General features: G+C 46.6%; 1 protein-coding gene across 6 annotated transcripts in view; it reads left to right on the top strand.

The window, feature by feature from the left end:
- The window catches only part of CNOT10 (CCR4-NOT transcription complex subunit 10), a 281,547-nt gene that overhangs the window by 153,674 nt on the left and 103,748 nt on the right, over window positions 1-24,125 (top strand). For all 6 annotated transcript variants that reach the window (XM_069211989.1, XM_069211987.1, XM_069211986.1 and 3 more), the window contains one exon: window positions 24,001-24,118. In XM_069211989.1, coding sequence (XP_069068090.1) covers window positions 24,001-24,118 — 118 coding nt within the window. The remainder of the gene's footprint in view (window positions 1-24,000; window positions 24,119-24,125) is intronic.

Genomic DNA, 24,125 nt, shown 5'->3' with positions numbered 1-24,125 from the left:
ATGAGCCCAGTCCCTGAAATGCAGAAGGCTGGCCACCACAGGATGGGACTCCATCACTGGCACTCAGTGCCCTCATTCCAGGGCATAGAAGTTGGTGAGACCCTCTGGATCCACTACCTGCTGGAGTCGGGTCTCAAGGAAAGGCGTCACGGAATCCCCCTCTTCATGCGCAGGTAGCCCCACAATGCAGATGCAATTACATTGATCCTGACCCTCCAGGTCATACAAGCCAGCCACCACGCGTTGAGTCTGCCCCTAAAGAGATTAGATCCGATGATCAGCGGACTGAACCACTGGCGTCAGAGTCTGCTCCATGGTCTCCAGGGTAGCAACCCTCTCCAAAATCTTCTGCAAATCCTCATCGATAATCCCAGCTCAACAGAAAGGAAGTCAATTTTGCCCTCCGACTGATCCCCAGAAGCGTCGGTGGTGGGTGGAAATTTATCAAACTTGTTATCCATATGTGCCCTGTCTCCACCACCAGCACCCTACTTGATCCCCTGCAGAAGGGCTCTCGCAGTTGTGTTGTCCTCAGAGCTTTGGGTGTGCCTCACGATGGTACCAAGATGGGACACCTTCCCTGAGGGAAAGCAAGAAGCAGAGCAGAAGGAAAGGGCGCCAACTCCCCCAGTAGCACAATAGGGAGACAAATCAGCAAAGGACCAGGGTTTCAAAAGGGAGTGTTGGGGGGCATCACACCAGGCAGGATATAAGTCTAGCAGCAATGAATGAGACAGGTGCCTCGCGAAGGAACATGCCAGACAACTACCTCCAGGCAGACCAACAACAATAGAGAGGGAGGTCTCCAGATACCCAAAGGGTGTCCCTCCAAAGTCACTGGGCTGTGCGCTGACCCCACCACAAAATAACAGCAGAGGGTCACATTGCCCCAAACTCAGCTTGTCGTGTGGGCTCTCAGTATCCTAAATGAGACTACTGGATTTCTAGGCAGCAGGATCGATAATGGTGTGGGGGACTGAGTCTAACCCACGTGTAAAGAACTCTGCCACCCTAAATCCGGTTTTTGCTCCGGCTAACTAGCAGTGCCTCATTTCTCCCACGGGGAAGAGATGATTGGGCAGCCGAGCGCATGACATCTTTGGAACTTCTCAGGGAAGTCGTGGTCACTCAGATCCAAACCAACTCTCTCATTTACAATATGATCTCATATACAAATGACAAAGGCAGTATAAGTTTTATATAATGTTTTAATAAAACGACTGCATTTTAGATATTAAGGCGTGAGACACAATAACCAGAACCACACAGTAGGATTGAAATAGTCACCAGGAGAGTAAAACATAAGAACAAAGCTATCATCGTGTCTATTAGTTTCTACTCTCCCTCTGCTTGATTTATTTCGAGCACAGCATGTTAAGCTTCTAGCTTGCCTTTCTGAATCACTGGGGAGACATCAGCCCTCATACCTGAGCAAAGGCCTGTGATCTTGGTTCAGCATCTGCAACAAGGCAGTCAGCGTCTAGTTGTGGTTCCCTGGTCGGAATCTCCCTCTTACGTGTATTGGGACAAGGAAGTGATTTTATAACTAACATGTCAGCGTGATCACAAAATGTCCCTACGTAGGAATGCCAAAGACTAAACTCCTACCACGTCTATCGGCAATGTACCAGACTGTATCCTTGACTGAAGCACAGAGTGAACAGGAATGTGTTATGGAGAACTACAGTGCTGAAGTAGGCTAAACAGTGTGATATGAATATAAAACAAGACCGTAGAACTGGCTATTTGAAAAATAACAGTACGAAGCCTAATAAAAAGCATTTAGAGCAAAGTGCACAGAGGCTCTAAGCTGCAAGCAAATGAATAAAATACATCCAGGGCAAAGTGCACAAAGGCCTAAAGCCTGAAGCTAACACGCAAAGGATACGTAAAACTAACCACACTACACCCTCCCCTTGTCGGTAGCAAGTGGTTCCAAAATATAAAAGTATGCCCCAGATATAAACAATACATAAAAATATATATATATATTTCGACAAGGTCAGAAGACAACAAAGTCATAAATTTAGGAAACATGTGACGATAAAGCCAAATTCAATATAATGTCAATTTATCAGGAGAAAAAAAATCCAATTGTCAGACAGAAGCAATAGAAAGCAGTTGCTCCTCCACTTCGATATATGTCAATATCGGAAGATCCACGCCACAAAGTACCATGGAGCAGGTGTGTTCCAAAGCCCCAAAACCATTCAGGGCGGCACCCCGTGCAGGGCCTATGAACGAGACAATACCATCTTCCTCCAGGAAGGGAATCTCATAAACTGCCTCACGAAGCAAACGTAGTGCACAAGTCTGGGAATGAGCCCTAATCGGGAACATCAACAGATCAGTATCGACCACTGGAGGGCGCTGCAGTGAGAGACAGAAAGCCAGTGCATGTTCAAACGAGCACTAAAGGCACCGAAACACGGGTTGCACACAATCCAAAACTGGTCGGAATGACAGAGACCAGTCACACTCCAAATGTCCCAGGAGTGTTGCTCCAAAATGCTGCATCATGCGTTCACGACACAGCTGCGCTGACGGGAGCAGCAATATAGGATCTCGTTGTGGCGGGACAGCCATTGCGAAAAAATAGCAACAATAGCAAGACTCCAGCCAATAAAGCCAAAGTAATCGGGAAACCCCCAAAAATGCTTCCGAAAATAGTGTATAGCAGAAGGTATCAAACCAAATATGGAAGAGAAGGTGTGAGCAAAACCAACACCAACGGCTTTGAAAAAATGTGCAATTCCAGCAGTGCTGGACGCATTAAATATACGTCCCACAAGTTCACCAAAGTGACTCGGAAAGTTGGTATTCAAAAGGGACTGTATTTCCGCTGATGACCTTGCCACCTGTAGTGCGTAGGTCTCGCTAGCAGATGTAAGGGCCACATGCTTTTGAAACAATAAAGCCTTTAGTCGACTCAACTTGTCGAAATTAACCTTGGAAGTAGCAATATGAGGCCAGATGTCCGTTACCTCCCTAATTTGAGTGGGGGGAAACAACACATTCCAGCAGCACGTAACGGCCTTGGTGACAACGACAACGTAAACTATTCCGGCACGCATGCCACAGCAGCGTTTGCTGTTAAGAACAATGTAACTGACATTAGAAAGCACCTGGAAAGTGTTTTTAATAACCGGGACTGGAACTCCCTTCAGATAACAAGCTAAATTAGCAATCGAAGCGTTACACGCTCCGTGCAAGGACAGCTGTTTACAAACCATGGAATGGCTGACAGAAGTTTCGCATTCACTACCGCTAAGAAAAACCTCCCTCAAACCATTAAGACATCTGTATAGAAAGGGAAGCTCCCACACCTCGTGTATGTAACTGTCTCCCAACCGTTCATATCTACCCACCGGAATGTGCTTCAAACAAGAAGTAAATTGCAGAGTGGAGATAGGCAGATTAATTACCCCATGAATCAACCACTCAGCTGACGGAATCTCAGCAACCGTGAAAGGCAGTTTTTCCAATTTTTCACTATTCAACATGACATACGTCGCCTCCTTTTTAGCCATCAGCTGTTGTTGACGAGTTAAATTAAAGGAGACAAAGATCTCTCTGGCACGAATGTGCTGCCACGGAACACGACCTGCCTTCAAGGTCTGAAGAGTCCAACCCAGCTGCATGATGGACCGCGTCTGACTCTGCCCATGATATAAGGAAGACATATCTGATTTAATAATGTCTATAGCAGAGGAAACGATGTTGTCAATTGTGTAAACACGGTCAGAAAGGGTATGCATGCCATTATCCACAACAGATAAAGCCTGTATCAGGTTTTCCTGATCAATTTGCCTCAGCCGGGCCGCTGCCTCCTGTTGTGAAAGCTTCCAAATCTCATTATATACTTCGTATAAAAATTGTTTCTTCCGAGGTACCTTAGGTCCCGACAAAAAATCTTGTAAGTCAGTATCATTAGACAGTAACGTGAGATGTGATTTAACTGCATCCAGCATGGATGATTTCAACCATTGCTGACAAAGCTTTCCCACGCTGTATGTAGTTATGATATCAGCATGTTCTGGTGAAATGTAACGAGGGTCTGCCCTACTAGTCCTGAACCCCCCTGAAGAGGTGACAAAACGTTGATGACACTTATTAGTGTCTACAGGCCATAATAACCAACGCCCGGATGTACCAATGAAGTGTTAAGCGTACCATTCTGGACCCAGTGTGTAAACTCACTAAACGTAGCATTAACATATCGCTGCCAATTGTTCAATTTGGAAGGGACAGGTATACTAGGCAAATTTAACTCTCTAATCGTTGCCAAGCCCAAACAGCTAGTCTGTTGTACTGTGTCATTGAGGAAAATCATCTGCACAGGGATAATACATGCTCTAAATAATGTGTCCCTGCCTTGCATTTGCCAATTTTTAGTTCCCCAGACACTTTTCAAATCAACAGTCTTAAACCAATATTCATACCCCTCAACCGAAAGTTTAGACACAAACAAATTTGAATACAGTAATTTAGTATCGGTCAATAACATTTGCTTATTAGCATACGGAGTAACTTTAAAATAGTAAGACTTAGCATTTTGTTGATTATGCCAAGAAAAGTATGCAAATTTATCATAATACGTTTTTGAACTCCCTTGTGGAGGAGTTGGGCAATGTTCCCATTGCACATAATCAAATATGGACTTAGGGCTACTTGCTTTATGAATAAAGTGGTGTCCATAATAGTTGTAGCAAAACATGTCACCATGATTATCTCTAAATAGGTAAGCATCTTCATCGTCATAGACAGTATAATATTGCAAGTCTGTCAGCATAGAATCTACTGTCTTCACATCCCAATCATCAGAAACAATGCCTGGTATAACAATATCATTCATTGATAACTTGAGGACATACGGTATTTGAATCAATTCAGTGGGACCATATATATCAAACATTACTTTATCCCACACAATCCCATCTGGAATCGCTATTGCAGAAATGTTTACATTGGACAAGTCTCTTCGAACCATATGAGACGACAAATGTGGTTTTAACACAGTCTCCACGTGCTCAATGTCAGATCGTTCAGGAAGAAAATGACAATGTATTACTAGGAAAAAAAGTTACCACAAATCCCAACCACAAAAAAAGAGTCATAACAGCCATAAAAAGCCACAAATAGTTCCAAGGAAAAACAAAATATGTGCGCTTAAGCCAACACAGCAGCTTACGTGGACCTCGGACTGAAGACATTGAGGACGAGGAGCCGGACACTGCATCATCAGTGTCGTTGAAGCAGCCAGAGGCAGTTCTTGCAAAAGGTGCAACTGTGAACAAAGAAGCAGATGGAGGCTCTCGCCTTGGCACACTATAAATCACATGTTCAGAAACATCAGTAGAACGTACAGCAACTTGATCAAAAGATTCCAAATTAATCGTTGTCTGTGGAACAATCGCAAGATCATCTTCCACCCTCCCCAAGCTCGGAGAGGAAACAGCGTCGGTGTAAATCACCTGCAGTGGGACTTCTTCCCAAGTAGTGAGAGGGATTCCGGAACTACTGGGTGTCCCTCTTGGTCTGCTGTGCAGAATCGGCCACATGTTGACATTATCAATGGAAACAAAGCGATTTCCTTTGGCCCCTTGCAGCGGCGGTAAAATCACAGTTCTCGTGCCGCTAACCCCTAACACAGGGACAGGTGCTCGATAAGAAGGACCAAATTCTTTCTTTACTGCGACCTTTTCACGCACTAGATCCCCAATCCTGGGTATCCAACCAGTAGGAGTCACTGGCTCATCCTTAATTCCTGAGGAGGCAGCACTTGCAGAAGAGTTATCTTCACGGAATCGTTGTAAATCCTGCAAAACAGTGACACAATCATTTATGTCAAAAGGCGTATCTGCCGCCTCCACACCAGGACCATCTAGATCAGGAACATATATCCGTGTTCCGAACAGGCACTCATATGAAGTACGACCCCCCAGTGACTTTCTAGGCAAGTTATTAAGTGCTCTCTGTACTCCCTACAGGTGGGCTAGCCAACTACGACCCGTACCTATAACTCTGGCCGTTAAGGATTGCTTTAAATCACGATATAAACGCTCCATGACAGAATTTCCCTCGGGATGAAATGGAGACGGGAATTGGAGTTGGACCCCCAACGAAGCCATGGTGTCCCTGAATGCCTTAGAGGCAAAAGCAGGGCCCTGGTCCGAATGAAAAGCCACAACTGCAAATGTATCGACAAAGATGCGCAAATCTTTAATAACAGTCCGAGCGTCAGCCGAGCTTTGTGGCCAGACCCACACAAATCTGGAGCACGAATCTACAGCAACCAAAATATATTTGTATGCACTATCTGGTGTCAGCGGACCACAATGATCCAAGTACACACACTGTAAAGGCTTATTTGAAATCAGAAGGGGCGTCTGCTGCGGGCGTCTAGCCGATGAAGCTTTAATTTGTTGACAAACGTCACAACAAAGGACATATTGCTTTGTCTCTTTATAGAGACCAGGCCACCAGTAACAAGCCTGTAAAAGTGAAATCGTGGCAGCCACACCAGCATGTGCAGATGCCACCCCCTCGTGTGCTGCAGAAATTAATCGAGGTCTCTCAATTTTATTGGGTAGTTCACGTACACCAATGCCTGGAATATTAACAGCAGCATGTAGCGCACTACTCAAGCAGTAACTATATTTAGAAGGAAATCCTGTAGGAAATGGCGTGCCATCAGCCGTAGCTTTTATGGCAGCCGAAATCTCTGTGTCTGGTTTGGAACTCGAATGAGTCACTGCGGCCACAGTGGCGACAGCCACTGCTGCTTTCGCGGCTTCATCAGCCAAAGTATTCCCAGCAACGTGTATTCCAACGCGCTGGTGTCCAAGTGTATGTACAACATGGACCTTGGGAAGCGTTTCTTTCAGATCCGCAACCTTACCCCACTACAATTTGTGTTTAATGGTGTTGCCCTTAGAATCTCTGAACCCATTCAACTTCCAATAGTGTAAATATTCATTGAAAGACTGAACACAGTAGTAGGAGTCACAGACCAGCAAGGTTAAAATCGCCGGATCCGCGTGCTCCAACGCTAACAATAGAGCTTTGAGCTCAGCCAGCTGTGCCGTGCAATCTCCCAAGGTTTTAGTATAAGTATGTCGGGGGCAGAACACTTCCCCCTCCATAGTGCCGCTCACCACCACACATGCAGCAGAATACTGTTATTTAGTCCCAACCGCTGGTTGCGCAGAGCCATCGGTATACATGACCACCTGATATTGGTCAATAGGCAATGTGCCAGCAGGAACTGGGTACTCCATTTCATATTGAAGAAATTCTTGAGTCTGCAGTTTAGGGTCAAATATGTAATCTACATCAGTGGCTGTCAAAGACGTAGCCCATTGTATCCATCGCGGGTGTAAAGCTTTCGAATTAGGAACACTCGCTTTTGTAACAGCCTCTAAGGCTGGAATCGGGGAAACGACAATGATGCGTTGGCCCTGGGCAAGCGGTCTTTCTTTAATCACAGCCATCTGTACTGCAGTGAGTATTTTCTCAGTTTTTGCAAATCGTTGTTCTGCAGCTGAATACAAATGAGACTTGTATGCAATCAGGACTGTCTCACCCTCATTAAAGGTGACATATGTAAACCCAACAGCCCCAGGTATCACCCTGATGACTAAATGTGTCTTATTGTCCTGTGTGTGTAAGTGTTTAACTGCTAAGAGATCAGTTTGCAAATCTCGTAGTATATGTGTATGCTCAATCGTCCAAAATCTACTCGAAAAATTCGGACGAATCAACTCGTATAAGGGTTTTATACGTGTAGCATATTCAGGAATGTAAGTTCTTTCAAAATTCAGAAACCCAAACAATGACTGGAGCTTCCGAACCATATTAGGAGGCTGCAATTGAGCACATTTCTCCCAAAAATGTGGCGCTAAGCTCTTGCCCTCACTCGACATCTCATATCCCAGGAAAATGACGCTGAGGAAGTGTAGGAAGTTGGCTCTGTATGTGCTATTTCAAAGTAAGGAATAGCATGCACAGAGTCCAAGGGTTCCCCTTAGAGGTAAAATAGTGGTAAAAATAGATAATACTAATGCTCTATTTTGTGGTAGTGTGGTCGAGCAGTAGGCTTATCCAAGGAGTAGTGTTAAGCATTTGTTGTACATACACATAGACAATAAATGAGGTACACACACTCAGAGACAAATCCAGCCAATAGGTTTTGTTATAGAAAAATATCTTTTCTTAGTTTATTTTAAGAACCACAGGTTCAAATTCTACATGTAATAGCTCATTTGAAAGGTATTGCAGGTAAGTACTTTAGGAACTTTAAATCATAAAAATTGCATGTATACTTTTCAAGTTATTGACAAATAGCTGTTTTAAAAGTGGACACTTAGTGCAATTTTCACAGTTCCTAGGGGAGGTAAGTTTTGGTTAGTTTTACCAGGTAAGTAAGACACTTACAGGGTTCAGTTCTTGGTCCAAGGTAGCCCACCGTTGGGGGTTCAGAGCAACCCCAAAGTCACCACACCAGCAGCTCAGGGCCGGTCAGGTGCAGAGTTCAAAGTGGTGCCCAAAACACATAGGCTAGAATGGAGAGAAGGGGGTGCCCCGGTTCCGGTCTGCTTGCAGGTAAGTACCCGCGTCTTCGGAGGGCAGACCAGGGGGGTTTTGTAGGGCACCGGGGGGGACACAAGTCCACACAGAAATTTCACCCTCAGCAGCGCGGGGGCGGCCGGGTGCAGTGTAGAAACAAGCGTCGGGTTTGTAATGGAAGTCAATGGGAGATCTAGGGATCTCTTCAGCGCTGCAGGCAGGCAAGGGGGGGGTTCCTCGGGGAAACCTCCACTTGGGCAAGGGAGAGGGACTCCTGGGGGTCACTTCTCCAGTGAAAGTCCGGTCCTTCAGGTCCTGGGGGCTGCGGGTGCAGGGTCTCTCCCAGGCGTCGGGACTTTGGATTCAAAGAGTCGCGGTCAGGGGAAGCCTCGGGATTCCCTCTGCAGGCGGCGCTGTGGGGGCTCAGGGGGGACAGGTTTTGGTACTCACAGTATCAGAATAGTCCTGGGGTCCCTCCTGAGGTGTTGGATCGCCACCAGCCGAGTCGGGGTCGCCGGGTGCAGTGTTGCAAGTCTCACGCTTCTTGCGGGGAGCTTGCAGGGTTCTTTAAAGCTGCTGGAAACAAAGTTGCAGCTTTTCTTGGAGCAGGTCCGCTGTCCTCGGGAGTTTCTTGTCTTTTCGAAGCAGGGGCAGTCCTCAGAGGATGTCGAGGTCGCTGGTCCCTTTGGAAGGTGTCGCTGGAGCAGGATCTTTGGAAGGCAGGAGACAGGCCGGTGAGTTTCTGGAGCCAAGGCAGTTGTCGTCTTCTGGTCTTCCTCTGCAGGGATTTTCAGCTAGGCAGTCCTTCTTCTTGTAGTTGCAGGAATCTAATTTTCTAGGGTTCAGGGTAGCCCTTAAATACTAAATTTAAGGGCGTGTTTAGGTCTGGGGGGTTAGTAGCCAATGGCTACTAGCCCTGAGGGTGGGTACACCCTCTTTGTGCCTCCTCCCAAGGGGAGGGGGTCACAATCCTAACCCTATTGGGGGAATCCTCCATCTGCAAGATGGAGGATTTCTAAAAGTCAGAGTCACCTCAGCTCAGGACACCTTAGGGGCTGTCCTGACTGGCCAGTGACTCCTCCTTGTTGCTTTCTTTGTTCCCTCCAGCCTTGCCGCCAAAAGTGGGGGCCGTGGCCGGAGGGGGCGGGCAACTCCACTAAGCTGGAGTGCCCTGCTGGGCTGTGACAAAGGGGTGAGCCTTTGAGGCTCACCGCCAGGTGTCACAGCTCCTGCCTGGGGGAGGTGTTAGCATCTCCACCCAGTGCAGGCTTTGTTACTGGCCTCAGAGTGACAAAGGCACTCTCCCCATGGGGCCAGCAACATGTCTCTGGTGTGGCAGGCTGCTGGAACTAGTCAGCCTACACAGACAGTCGGTTAAGTTTCAGGGGGCACCTCTAAGGTGCCCTCTGTGGTGTATTTTACAATAAAATGTACACTGGCATCAGTGTGCATTTATTGTGCTGAGAAGTTTGATACCAAACTTCCCAGTTTTCAGTGTAGCCATTATGGTGCTGTGGAGTTCGTGTAAAACAGACTCCCAGACCATATACTCTTATGGCTACCCTGCACTTACAATGTCTAAGGTTTTGCTTAGACACTGTAGGGGCACAGTGCTCATGCACTGGTACCCTCACCTATGGTATAGTGCACCCTGCCTTAGGGCTGTAAGGCCTGCTAGAGGGGTGTCTTACCTATACTGCATAGGCAGTGAGAGGCTGGCATGGCACCCTGAGGGGAGTGCCATGTCGACTTACTCATTTTGTTCTCACCAGCACACACAGGCTTGTAAGCAGTGTGTCTGTGCTGAGTGAGGGGTCTCTAGGGTGGCATAATACATGCTACAGCCCTTAGAGACCTTCCCTGGCATCAGGGCCCTTGGTACCAGAGGTACCAGTTACAAGGGACTTATCTGGATGCCAGGGTGTGCCAATTGTGGAAACAATGGTACATTTTAGGTGAAAGAACACTGGTGCTGGGGCCTGGTTAGCAGGGTCCCAGCACACTTCTCAGTCAAGTCAGCATCAGTATCAGGCAAAAAGTGGGGGGTAACTGCAACAGGGAGCCATTTCTTTACACAAGCCCCCCCCAGCCCACAGGCCAGGAGACTCAGCCAACGCTGGAAGAGTCTTCCTAGTCTGTCAGGCGAGGAAGAGTAGAGGAAATGGCTGGTTTGTTGCAGGGCCTACTCTGCCTTACATCCTCCTGTTCAGGTCATTCCCTCTGGGGAACTGACCCACTTCCACAGTGATAGGACCTAGTCTGAACTGCCTCTTGTCTGTGCTTTTTATGTCTTCACCCATTCTCTCTATTTTGAGGTCAGAGGTATCCACCTCTGCTAATCTTATCTTAGCCAGGGTCACCCCTAGCTTACCCAAAGAGGTTACCCAGAGCTGGAGTAACCCCACCATGACCAACAGGGTCAGGGGGCCTAACTTGTTATTTGGCATGGGGTCAGACCACCAGGCCAAGGATAGTGCAGCCATAAAGGCTAACACCCAGCAGAGGCCACTGACAGCTGTCAGTGCCCAGAACCACACCTTTAGCTCTTCACCTACAAGGGAAGGGGCTAAGTTACAGGCTTCTTTGGGTTCAGGGTGCCTGTCTGCTGTATTAGAGTGGGGGGTCACCACATCTTGTAGTAAACACCCTTCTTCCACTCTTTCTTCTGTTAGCTGAGGAGCCACCCACTCAGGCTTAACAGTTGCCTGACTAGCCAGGACTTCTTGTGGGTCAGGTTGGACTTTATCAGAGCCATTTTTGGAGTTCTCCCCTACTGGAGCAGAATCTCCTTGGCTTGCTGGAACCTTGGCTAAAGGTTGTCCACCTTTCCTACTCTGTTTCCTTTTCTTTTTCTTCTGGGGCCTGCTTGCATTTACTGCAGAGGCAGGACTTCCAGAATCCTTGGGAGAGGACTGGCACTGAACCAGTTTCTCTCTTGGGCTCTGACTAACCTCTGGGTAGTCATTTCCAAGGAGACAATCAAGGGGGAGGTCTGTACTGACTACTACCCTTCTCCAGCTAAGAGTGCCACCCACTTCTATGGGCACTAAAGCCACAGGCCTCTTAGTGACCCTATCTAGGCTAACTCTTACCCTGGCAGTCTCACCTGGGATGTACTGGTTTGAGAGCACCAGCCTGTCATGCACAATAGTGTGACTGGCACAAGTGTCTCTCAGGGCAGTGGTTGGGATTCCATTCACCAGTAGGTGGTGGAAGTGTCTACTTCCCTCTGGAATCTCCAACTCACCTGTTGGGCCCTGTTTCCAGTTGAAGGCTAGGAAGACCTCCTCATCTGAGGAGTCATCTCCCATGGCTACACTGGTTACCCCAGGAATTTTGTTCTGGGGTTTGTTTTTGGGACAAGAAGTGTCCTTGGTGTGGTGCCCAGACTGTTTACAGTTGTGGCACCAGGCCTTAGTGGCATCCCAGTTCTTACCCTGGTACCCACCTTTGTTTTGGGTTGTGTCTTGGGGCCCACCCACCTGTTCTGGTTTTTGGGGGCCTACAGAGGACTCTTTTTCTTTGTTTCTAGTGTCACCCACTTTCTCCTGGGGAGTTTTTGTAACCCCTTTCTTTTGGTCACCCCCAGTGGAAGTTTTGGTTACCCTAGTCTTGACCCAGTGGTCTGCCTTCTTTCCCAATTCTTGGGGAGAAATTGGACCTAGGTCTACCAGATACTGATGCAACTTTTCATTGAAGCAGTTACTTAAAATGTGTTCTTTCATAAACAAATTATAAAGCCCAACATAGTCACACACTTCATTTCCAGTTAACCAACCATCTAGTGTTTTTACTGAGTAGTCTACAAAATCAACCCAGGTCTGGCTCGAGGATTTTTGAGCCCCCCTGAATCTAATTCTATACTCCTCAGTGGAGAATCCAAAGCCCTCAATCAGGGTACCCTTCATGAGGTCATAAGATTCTGCATCTTTTCCAGAGAGTGTGAGGAGTCTATCCCTACACTTTCCAGTGAACATTTCCCAAAGGAGAGCACCCCAGTGAGATCTGTTCACTTTTCTGGTTACACAAGCCCTCTCAAAAGCTGTGAACCATTTGGTGATGTCATCACCATCTTCATATTTAGTTACAATCCCTTTGGGGATTTTCAACATGTCAGGAGAATCTCTGACCCTATTTATGTTGCTGCCACCATTGATGGGTCCTAGGCCCATCTCTTGTCTTTCCCTCTCTATGGCTAGGATCTGTCTTTCCAAAGCCAATCTTTTGGCCATCCTGGCTAACTGGATGTCCTCTTCACTGGGGCTATCCTCAGTGATTTCAGAGGTGTTGGTCTCGCCTGTGAGGGAACCAGCATCTCTGACTATTATTTTTGGAGTCAGGGTTTGAGGGACCCTGTTCTCCCTAGATAGGATTGGTAGGGGGGAATTGTCCTCCAAGTCACTATCCTCTTCCTCTGAGTTGCCACCCTCAGAGGGGTTGGCCTTTTCAAACTCTGCCAAAAGCTCCTGGAGCTGTATTTTGGTAGGTTTGGGGCCCATTGTTATTTTCTTTATTTTACAGAGTGACCTTAGCTCCCTCATCTTAAGATGGAGGTAAGGTGTGGTGTCGAGTTCCACCACAGTCACATCTGTGCTAGACATTTTGCTTCTAAAAGTTGGAATACTTTTTAAGAATCTACAACTGGTTCTAGAATCTAATTCAAACTTTTACAAACTTTTAAACTCTAAAAGAAATGCTAAACAGGATCTAACACAAGGCCCTAGCAGGACTTTTAAGAATTTAGAAAAATTTCAAATTGCAAAAATGAATTTCTAATGACAATTTTGGAATTTGTCGTGTGATCAGGTATTGGCTGAGTAGTCCAGCAAATGCAAAGTCTTGTACCCCACCGCTGATCCACCAATGTAGGAAGTTGGCTCTGTATGTGCTATTTCAAAGTAAGGAATAGCATGCACAGAGTCCAAGGGTTCCCCTTAGAGGTAAAATAGTGGTAAAAATAGATAATACTAATGCTCTATTTTGTGGTAGTGTGGTCGAGCAGTAGGCTTATCCAAGGAGTAGTGTTAAGCATTTGTTGTACATACACATAGACAATAAATGAGGTACACACACTCAGAGACAAATCCAGCCAATAGGTTTTGTTATAGAAAAATATCTTTTCTTAGTTTATTTTAAGAACCACAGGTTCAAATTCTACATGTAATAGCTCATTTGAAAGGTATTGCAGGTAAGTACTTTAGGAACTTTAACTCATAAAAATTGCATGTATACTTTTCAAGTTATTGACAAATAGCTGTTTTAAAAGTGGACACTTAGTGCAATTTTCACAGTTCCTAGGGGAGGTAAGTTTTGGTTAGTTTTACCAGGTAAGTAAGACACTTACAGGGTTCAGTTCTTGGTCCAAGGTAGCCCACCGTTGGGGGTTCAGAGCAACCCCAAAGTCACCACACCAGCAGCTCAGGGCCGGTCAGGTGCAGAGTTCAAAGTGGTGCCCAAAACACATAGGCTAGAATGGAGAGAAGGGGGTGCCCCGGTTCCGGTCTGCTTGCAGGTAAGTACCCGCGTCTTCGGAGGGCAGACCAGGGGGGTTTTGTAGGGCACCGGGGGGGACACAAGTCCACACAGAAATTTCACCCTCAGCAGCGCGGGGCGGCCGGGTGCAGTGTAGAAACAAGCGTCGGGTTTGTAATGGAAGTCAATGGGAGATCTAGGGATCTCTTCAGCGCTGCAGGCAGGCAAGGGGGGGGTTCCTCGGGGAAACCTCCACTTGGGCAAGGGAGAGGGACTCCTGGGGGTCACTTCTCCAGTGAAAGTCCGGTCCTTCAGGTCCTGGGGGCTGCGGGTGCAGGGTCTCTCCCAGGCGTCGGGACTTTGGATTCAAAGAGTCGCGGTCAGGGGAAGCCTCGGGATTCCCTCTGCAGGCGGCGCTGTGGGGGCTCAGGGGGGACAGGTTTTGGTACTCACAGTATCAGAATAGTCCTGGGGTCCCTCCTGAGGTGTTGGATCGCCACCAGCCGAGTCGGGGTCGCCGGGTGCAGTGTTGCAAGTCTCACGCTTCTTGCGGGGAGCTTGCAGGGTTCTTTAAAGCTGCTGGAAACAAAGTTGCAGCTTTTCTTGGAGCAGGTCCGCTGTCCTCGGGAGTTTCTTGTCTTTTCGAAGCAGGGGCAGTCCTCAGAGGATGTCGAGGTCGCTGGTCCCTTTGGAAGGCGTCGCTGGAGCAGGATCTTTGGAAGGCAGGAGACAGGCCGGTGAGTTTCTGGAGCCAAGGCAGTTGTCGTCTTCTGGTCTTCCTCTGCAGGGATTTTCAGCTAGGCAGTCCTTCTTCTTGTAGTTGCAGGAATCTAATTTTCTAGGGTTCAGGGTAGCCCTTAAATACTAAATTTAAGGGCGTGTTTAGGTCTGGGGGGTTAGTAGCCAATGGCTACTAGCCCTGAGGGTGGGTACACCCTCTTTGTGCCTCCTCCCAAGGGGAGGGGGTCACAATCCTAACCCTATTGGGGGAATCCTCCATCTGCAAGATGGAGGATTTCTAAAAGTCAGAGTCACCTCAGCTCAGGACACCTTAGGGGCTGTCCTGACTGGCCAGTGACTCCTCCTTGTTGCTTTCTTTGTTCCCTCCAGCCTTGCCGCCAAAAGTGGGGGCCGTGGCCGGAGGGGGCGGGCAACTCCACTAAGCTGGAGTGCCCTGCTGGGCTGTGACAAAGGGGTGAGCCTTTGAGGCTCACCGCCAGGTGTCACAGCTCCTGCCTGGGGGAGGTGTTAGCATCTCCACCCAGTGCAGGCTTTGTTACTGGCCTCAGAGTGACAAAGGCACTCTCCCCATGGGGCCAGCAACATGTCTCTGGTGTGGCAGGCTGCTGGAACTAGTCAGCCTACACAGACAGTCGGTTAAGTTTCAGGGGCACCTCTAAGGTGCCCTCTGTGGTGTATTTTACAATAAAATGTACACTGGCATCAGTGTGCATTTATTGTGCTGAGAAGTTTGATACCAAACTTCCCAGTTTTCAGTGTAGCCATTATGGTGCTGTGGAGTTCGTGTAAAACAGACTCCCAGACCATATACTCTTATGGCTACCCTGCACTTACAATGTCTAAGGTTTTGCTTAGACACTGTAGGGGCACAGTGCTCATGCACTGGTACCCTCACCTATGGTATAGTGCACCCTGCCTTAGGGCTGTAAGGCCTGCTAGGGGGGTGTCTTACCTATACTGCATAGGCAGTGAGAGGCTGGCATGGCACCCTGAGGGGAGTGCCATGTCGACTTACTCATTTTGTTCTCACCAGCACACACAGGCTTGTAAGCAGTGTGTCTGTGCTGAGTGAGGGGTCTCTAGGGTGGCATAATACATGCTACAGCCCTTAGAGACCTTCCCTGGCATCAGGGCCCTTGGTACCAGAGGTACCAGTTACAAGGGACTTATCTGGATGCCAGGGTGTGCCAATTGTGGAAACAATGGTACATTTTAGGTGAAAGAACACTGGTGCTGGGGCCTGGTTAGCAGGGTCCCAGCACACTTCTCAGTCAAGTCAGCATCAGTATCAGGCAAAAAGTGGGGGGTAACTGCAACAGGGAGCCATTTCTTTACAGGAAGGCAATCTTCGATTTCTTAAAATTAAACTTATAGCCAATTTCAGCAAACCCCACAACAATGCATGATACACGCCTTATATGTTGCAAAATCTCATCGTCTGTCAAATATGTCATCAACATATGATAACGCTTCAGGGTCCAACTCGTACAGAATTTCAGTTACACGAGCCGAAAACAGTCCTGGGCTATTCTTATACCCCTGAGGCAAACGACAAAACTTTTCTGAGAGCCAAACGCACTGAAACTGGTATAGTCCCGACTTTCGGGTGCTATATTTTGGCAGAAAAATCCATTCGAGATATCTAACGTTGTTTTATATTTTTTACGCACTATATTATTCATAAGCGCTGCGCTATGTGAATTCTTTATTGCATATGTGCGTGTATGACCATTTAAATGTCTGTAATCCACCACTATCCTATATGAATGGTCCGGTTTAGCAACCGGAAATAAGGGATTATTCATCGGCGAGACACAGGGCTCAATTACACCCTGGTACTCCAATTGTGTAAGAATATTCCTAACCGATGCCCTTGCTTCAAATTTGATAGGATACTGCGGCTGCGGCTGAGGTTCGCCCTTTATTGGAATTACATGATAAGGTGATTGTCTATCCCACCCCACATTATTTCTGTATAGAGCAGGGGCCTGAGCTAGAGCCCATATTTTACTATAGGACTCCGCTAGTTCTCGCGGAACAAGTGGTGAGAAGGAAGGTGTAATAACCTCTTCCCCAACCGGACAGACGCGAACAAAGTCAGACGGCCAATGTTGTTCAGCCAGCAGGACGTCATATGATTTTACCACATGGTCCCAAAAGATGGCGTGTACAATGCGGTCAATGTCCCCTTCTAATCGCAGAGTTACTTTATATACCCTATCAGGATCAGAGACTCGCATATCCGCCGTTTCGACTTGTATGAAGTCATCAGTTGCTTTCACCTCCAGATGCTCTAGAAGACTCCGGCGAACTATTGTGACCTCTGCCGCGCTGTCTAACAGTGCTAACGCCCATGTCTTGTTCGTCAAGAGAACTCTCTTCTTGAGCAGCATGTATAACTGAGACTGCTGCCACTTTCTTCTTTTTAAATTGTTGTTTTTGTTGCAGTGGTTTCTCTTCTTGTTTAATAGAAACCTCTGTTGAGCGTTGTGAATCCTGTCTTGGTTTCACATACTCAGTTCTCCGCTCTGACCGCCCACCTCTCTCACTTCTCTTGTCCGAGGAGTCCTGAAAGGAACGAGATTGGCGTGTATCAGTATATTGATATCTATCAGGCGTCTTCAAATTATCCCTATTCCTGAGATTATACCTATTCTGCGGGGTCTCTGGTTGCGGAGACTGTCCCCCATCTTTCTTAGGTGTTTGCTGTTTCTTTTCCCAGCGCTTTTTAGTACCCTCAGGTTGCTGTTGTTTAGCATTATCTTTATTATTTTTACCCTGTAATTGGGGTTTTTGCGGTCTAGCCCCTAGGCTATCGCGACCAATACTGGAATATGTCTCTGCTATTATTCTCGGAAGTTCCCGCTCCTGATTAATCTGCGGTACGTCCCGAAGACGCATTCGCACTGCTAGTGCTACTGCCTCTCCCTTGAGATTACTCAAAATGATAGAAGAAACTGCGGCAAAATTGCCCATCAACTGCATGCCCAAATCTAAGGCAGGGGCAGCCCCATATTCATCTTGAATTTGTTTAAGCACTTCCGGTAAATTAGCTTATGTCGGTGTGCCGTAGTGTAGAACGCGGCAAACACCGTGCCCCAGGTATTACAAAGGTCCACCGGAGGAACCATCCCATACGGCAAACACATCGTCAATATTCTATGTTTATCCTGAGGTCCCGTATGGGGAAATACTGCTTCCAGCGTATTAATTTTCTGCGCCAGCCAAAATGGAGTCTCCTCACGTTTAGCCGGTACTTTACCCATAACTGAGTGCACAGTGGCCGGATTAATACCCGGAACCACAGCTTGTGGGTGCGCCGGAGCAGCACGCGCTGCGTTTGTTTTTAGTGTCTGCATTACAAACTGAACTAATCGTCTATATGTAGCCGTTAAGTCTGTATATAAACAACGAACTTCAGCCACTGTCAATTGAGCAGCCGCAGGATGAGGTGTATATGTAGCCAATAAAGGCCAGGTAGGACCATCATTACTTAGTGGACCTAACCTAACTTGTGCTACTGTGTGTGGGAGGGCGCCATCAAGCCAATTATGGTGTTCTTGATAAGATAAAGGTATCTCTAAATATGCATAAGCCCTGTATTGTCCAGGGACATTCGCAACAGTGTATTCGTGAAAAGTGTTTGTACCCCCATCAACTGATGGGAATACGACCCAAGAATAAAAAAGTTCTGTTCTATAGGCTTCATGGGCGTCCACCACAAAAGTGACCGGACCCCCCTGGACCGTCAGTCCATGTGCTATCAGATGTCCTGTGAGCGGGTGTCGCATATTAAGCGCTATGTTCACTACATTAGGATTCGCCATTTGTAAAAAACAGCACTAGGTCAGAGAAGGCACACCAATATCGGGGTTTTCCTTTCAAAGTTCAAGCTTGAACAACCAACCACTAAGTAATAGGATGTACCCATCCCGTGGCGGCGGAAATCCTCAGCCCCACGGACGTCTCCGCTTACGGAACCGAGTAGTCAAAATATATATGAGACCGAGAGAGTCAGCCGGACCTAAATATTAGAGCCAGACCAATCATTGGCGGCGCCATGTCGCGTGGGCTCTCATTATCCTAAATGAGACTACTGGATTTCTAGGCAGCAGGATCGATAATGGTGTGGGGGACTGAGTCTAACCCACGTGTAAAGAACTCTGCCACCCTAAATCCGTTTTTTGCTCCGGCTAACTAGCAGTGCCTCATTTCTCCCACGGGGAAGAGATGATTGGGCAGCCGAGCGCATGACATCTTTGGAACTTCTCAGGGAAGTCGTGGTCACTCAGATCCAAACCAACTCTCATTTACAATATGATCTCATATACAAATGACAAAGGCAGTATAAGTTTTATATAATGTTTTAATAAAACGACTGCATTTTAGATAATAAGGCGTGAGCCACAATAACCAGAACCATACAACACAGTAGGATTGAAATAGTCACCAGGAGAGTAAAACATAAGAACAAAGCTATCATCGTGTCTATTAGTTTCTACTCTCCCTCTTCTTGATCTAGTTCGAGCACAGCATGTTAAGCTTCTAGCTTGCCTTTCTGAATCACTGGGGAGACATCAGCCCTCATACCTGAGCAAAGGCCTGTGATCTTGGTTCAGCATCTGCAACGAGGCAGTCAGCGTCTAGTTGTGGTTCCCTGGTCGGAATCTCCCTCTTACGTGTATTGGGACAAGGAAGTGATTTTATAACTAACATGTCAGCGTGATCACAAAATGTCCCTACGTAGGAATGCCAAAGACTAAACTCCTACCACGTCTATCGGCAATGTACCAGACTGCATCCTTGACTGAAGCACAGAGTGAACAGGAATGTGTTATGGAGAACTCCAGTGCTGAAGTAGGCTAAACAGTGTGATATGAATATAAAACAAGACTGTAGAACTGGCTATTTGAAAAATAACAGTACGAAGCCTAATAAAAAGCATTTAGAGCAAAGTGCACAGAGGCTCTAAGCTGCAAGCAATTGAATAAAATACATCCAGGGCAAAGTGCACAAAGGCCTAAAGCCTGAAGCTAACGCGCAAAGGATACGTAAAACTAACCACACTACAAGCTCACCTCTAAAATCCATTGAATGGGTTAAGGCACTGAATAAAACATCATCAATACACTGTCACCCAGTCATCCATTCACTGACTCTTTTTTACATTCACCCTCTAACACAACTAAATAAAACACAGGCTAAAGAAAAAATAAAATAAAAAAGCCACAAGCAAAGAAATGAAAGGGCAGCTATATATGGAGAAAATTGAAAACTAAAGACCTGGGCCAGCCAGCTCAGACACTGAAGCACACTCATTTTCTTTTAGATGGATGTGCACATGTGATCAGAAAAATACTGTGACTCACAGGGCAAGAGAGCAAATGACTGTGAACTGAACCATTACCCCATGCAGTACACTGTAATAGATGGAGGCAGATTGTGAATGGCACTCACAGAAAAATGGCAGAAGAGGGCTATCTCTATGTATCTGTATGGAACATATATGTACAAGGTATGTGTGGCTGTAGATGCACATACTTAGCGTAATCCTGCCATCTAGTGTGTGCAAGTTGTTTTTCTTAGAAGAAAGTCTTTCAGGTCACAAGATGGTGTGATTCCTCCTCTTGCTGGTAATGCGCATGGTCATTGTTGGATTGTTTTTTTTTTCTGCCGTTTGTTTCGGACATGTCTTCTTCTCCGATTTGACAGTTGTCAGACATTCTCACCATATACTTACTTTCCATCTGTATTGTTTCCAAACACTGTCTTTTCTGTCTCATTTGGTTCCATAAAGTGAACTTTGTTGAGGTGACTCGCATCGACCGCGGCCCTCATGGTCCTTCGCCCTTCGGGGCGCATCTTTCATTCTTAGGGGTTCCCCCCCCCCCCCCCCCCCCCAATCATGTCCACCCAGTGATGCAGTGGATGCTTTTTAGATTTTGTCCTCAGTGTCCGCTAAATACTCACACCACCCTCGTCCAGGAATGTAATCTGTGCGCTCCTAACTCCCTCCCCCAATCGCTCACGACAAGGCCAGCTGTGAAGTCTGCTGCTGCTTCAGGTAAAAGAAGCCTCTTTGTGACCTTCGGGTTTGGCGCTTTGAGATGGCGCAAAGGAATGTTGACGACACACCAGACCTCTTCTGACCTGAGGACCTTCAGGAAGAACTACAGGCACAAGGGTTGGCTGCAGATAAAGGGACCTTCTCCCAAGACGATAGCTCTGGCTCCAAGGTCGAGATGCAAGATCTCCCGCCAGCTCCCGACCCTTTGTGGTTGCTGTTCACTTGCATGTATAGTGGCTTATGGGCAGAACAGAGAGCACTCTTCCTCTTTCTGCATGCCAGCCATTAAAGCGTTTATGGAATATCTTAACAGTCATCCTCCCAAGGGTGCCTCCAGCAACTGTGTGGATTCTCAATATAGCCCTTACTAGATTGTTGAGGCCGCTTTCAAACCCCTGCATTCCTGCCCTCTCAAGTATCTTTCCTGGAAAGTATAATTTCTAGTCGCAATAACTTCCCTCTGGCACATCCGTGAATTGTAAGAAACTCTACATTTCAGAAACCTTACATTTAGGTTTGTAACAACAGGGAAATTCTTAAGACTAACACCTAAGTTCTTGCCTAAGGTGATTTCTCCTTTTCACCTTAATCTATAAAACTCCCAGTCTTTTTCCCCACATCAAGAAACAGGGAGAGCCATCCATACTTTAGATGTCAAACGGTCTAAATCTTTTTGCAAGGGAGACCAGCTGTTTTTAGCTTTTAGCAACCCCCAAAAATATGCTTATTTCAAAAGCAGGAATTGCAAGGTGGATAGTGAACTGCCTCTGAACTCGCTCCTGAAAAGTCAAACAAAATCTTCCTGTATCCCACCTGGCACTCAACCATGACCTTCCGTGGGAACATTCTACTAGCTAACATATGCAAAACAGAGCAGCTACCTGGTCAACCCTGCATAGATTTATTAAACACTACTGTGTGGATATTCTTGCTAGACAACAATTTGTAGGCCAAGCAGTCCTAAGGACTCTGTTCCGGACTTCTGCCCCATCCTTACTCTAATGACTGTTTATTTGGAGGGGCTGCTTTGCAGTCAATGTGTGACTGGGGGTGAATGTTTGATTTGTTCTGCATTCCGTCCATCATCTGTTGTTTTTGCATTTGTCGCCCAAAGTGGGAAGGGTGTGCCCAGACGTGGGTCCCGTGCTTGTTATGCCACCAGATTCAAGCTAGCCTGGCTGATGAAGGGTGATACCCTGAAACCGGTCCCAGGATGCTTGTTTCCGGTCCAGGGAAGACCTAGCCTGGCAGTTTGGGCTGGACTGTTCCTATGGGGAACAGAGTCAAGACTGATTTGTATATGGCTGGGTCCCAACTGGAATGGCATGGAAAGCAAAGTAAATTATGGATTAAACCGAGATCTGTGACTGGGGGTGAATGTTTGATTTGATCTGCATTCCGTCCATCATCTGTTGTTTTTGCATTTGTCGCCCCAAGTGGGAAGGGTATGCACAGACGTGGGTCCCTTGCTTGCTATGCCACCAGATTCCAGCTAGCCTGGCTGATGAAGGGTGATACCCTGAAACCGGTCCCAGGATGCTTGTTTCTGGTCCAGGGAAGACCTAGCCTGGCAGTTCAGGCTGGACTGTTCCCATGGGGAACAGGGTCAAGACTGATTTGCATATGGCTGGGTCCCAACTGGAATGGCATGGCAAGGAAAAAACTGATGGATTAAACCCAGATCTGTGACTGGGGTGAATGTTTGATTTGTTCTGCATTCCGTCCATCATCTGTTGTTTTTACAGTCAATGTGCAGCATGTCGATGCCTGTAAGCATCGGTTCGAAGCATGTAGTGCTGTAGATTCATGTGCACTCCCTCCTCCCCAAAAATGTGAATATTTGGACAAAGAACTCTTCTTCCTGTAGTCAAACCATTAACAATGTGCATGTGCACCACACTCTTTCGACCACTCCATCCTACTTTCACCCATGGGATTAAAAATAATCTAACATGGAGTCTATGCCCATGCTGCAAGCAGGTGCTTGCTTAGAGTGTAAGTAATATTTTCCCTATGGGTGTGTTCATGGAGCCCTTTACCAGCAGTTGTGATCATTACATTAACTTACTAATACACAATGGTGCCCACCTACATGGAGTCCAGATGGAAGAGGACGCCTGTTTACATATGGAGCCTCTGTTTCTACGGGTGAACTATTTTCTTACCATGCTTCCTACTGTGCTAACTTGCTATTGCTTGATTCATTACAAATTTCAAGGCCCTGCTGTGCAGGTACCGATACCAACAGTGGGTTCTCCTCTTTGCCCTGATTAGACCTAGACCCCTTGGAACCAAAGCCTTTATCTCATCATTGATGCATTAGGATGATCCATGCTGGGGTCTGATCTGTGCCTGCTGTGGCATACCCAGCAGGGTTTCTTTCTTGTATCGAGAGCGTTCGGGTTGATGTAGGCATCAACAGCGTACCTTTGTTCATCACTGTTTTCAGAAACATTTTTAGCACTTGGGACAGTAACTGATAATACTGTAAAGGTGAAAATGATAACTATTCACAAGTTATTCTCCAACCTTTACCCCTGTATTTGAAAAAATGCAAAGAAAACCTATTGTTTGACAGCCATGTATGGAAAAAAGTCTCAATTGATGTCGAGGTCAGTGTTGATGTCAGCAGTGACACTTCTCTCTGAGACCAAGTTATATGTAGCTCCTCTGCTTGCTACCAGACCTACCAGCGGCAAAACCTTTAGCTAAAGACAGTTTTCACGTGCTTGGGTATTTTAGAACTGTACTCCACACCACTGTCCGTGGGAACACTACCTTTCTGCCTGTAATGAACACCTGAAAGTCAAACTTTAGTATCTGTTAAGGAAATTTCCTGACCCAACCACTAGATGTGAATCTAGAAGATGTGGAAGGTGCAAAATGAGACAATTTGCTAACACCGGTGATGTAGAAATATTAAACTTGAGGGTAAAATCTGATGGTTGACTATTATTGCAGTTTGTCATTGGTAATTAACGTTCATGTATGAAGACTTTTTTTAAAACTATACTAACGTAGTGCTGTAACGTGGCAGTTAATTTAGCTTTTATTTCTAATTTCTCCCTGGGCTTTTAAAGTACCTGCAAATTCAGGAGAATTTAAAGATTTTTAAATATATTAATGCAACAACTTCTGTTTTGTTTTCACAGGCTCCTCCTTCTCTGTTTCTTAAGAGTAACTTTGAATATTTAAGAGGCAATTATCGGAAAGCAGTGAAGCTTCTCAATGGCTCAAATATTGCAGAACATCCTGGTTACATGAAAACAGGTGAAAG

This window comes from Pleurodeles waltl, chromosome 10 (assembly GCF_031143425.1).
Source record: "Pleurodeles waltl isolate 20211129_DDA chromosome 10, aPleWal1.hap1.20221129, whole genome shotgun sequence".
Classification (NCBI taxonomy): Eukaryota; Metazoa; Chordata; class Amphibia; order Caudata; family Salamandridae; genus Pleurodeles; species Pleurodeles waltl.
The sequence above is the reverse complement of the archived record's forward strand: the minus strand, read 5'-3'. Positions and strand labels throughout refer to the sequence as shown.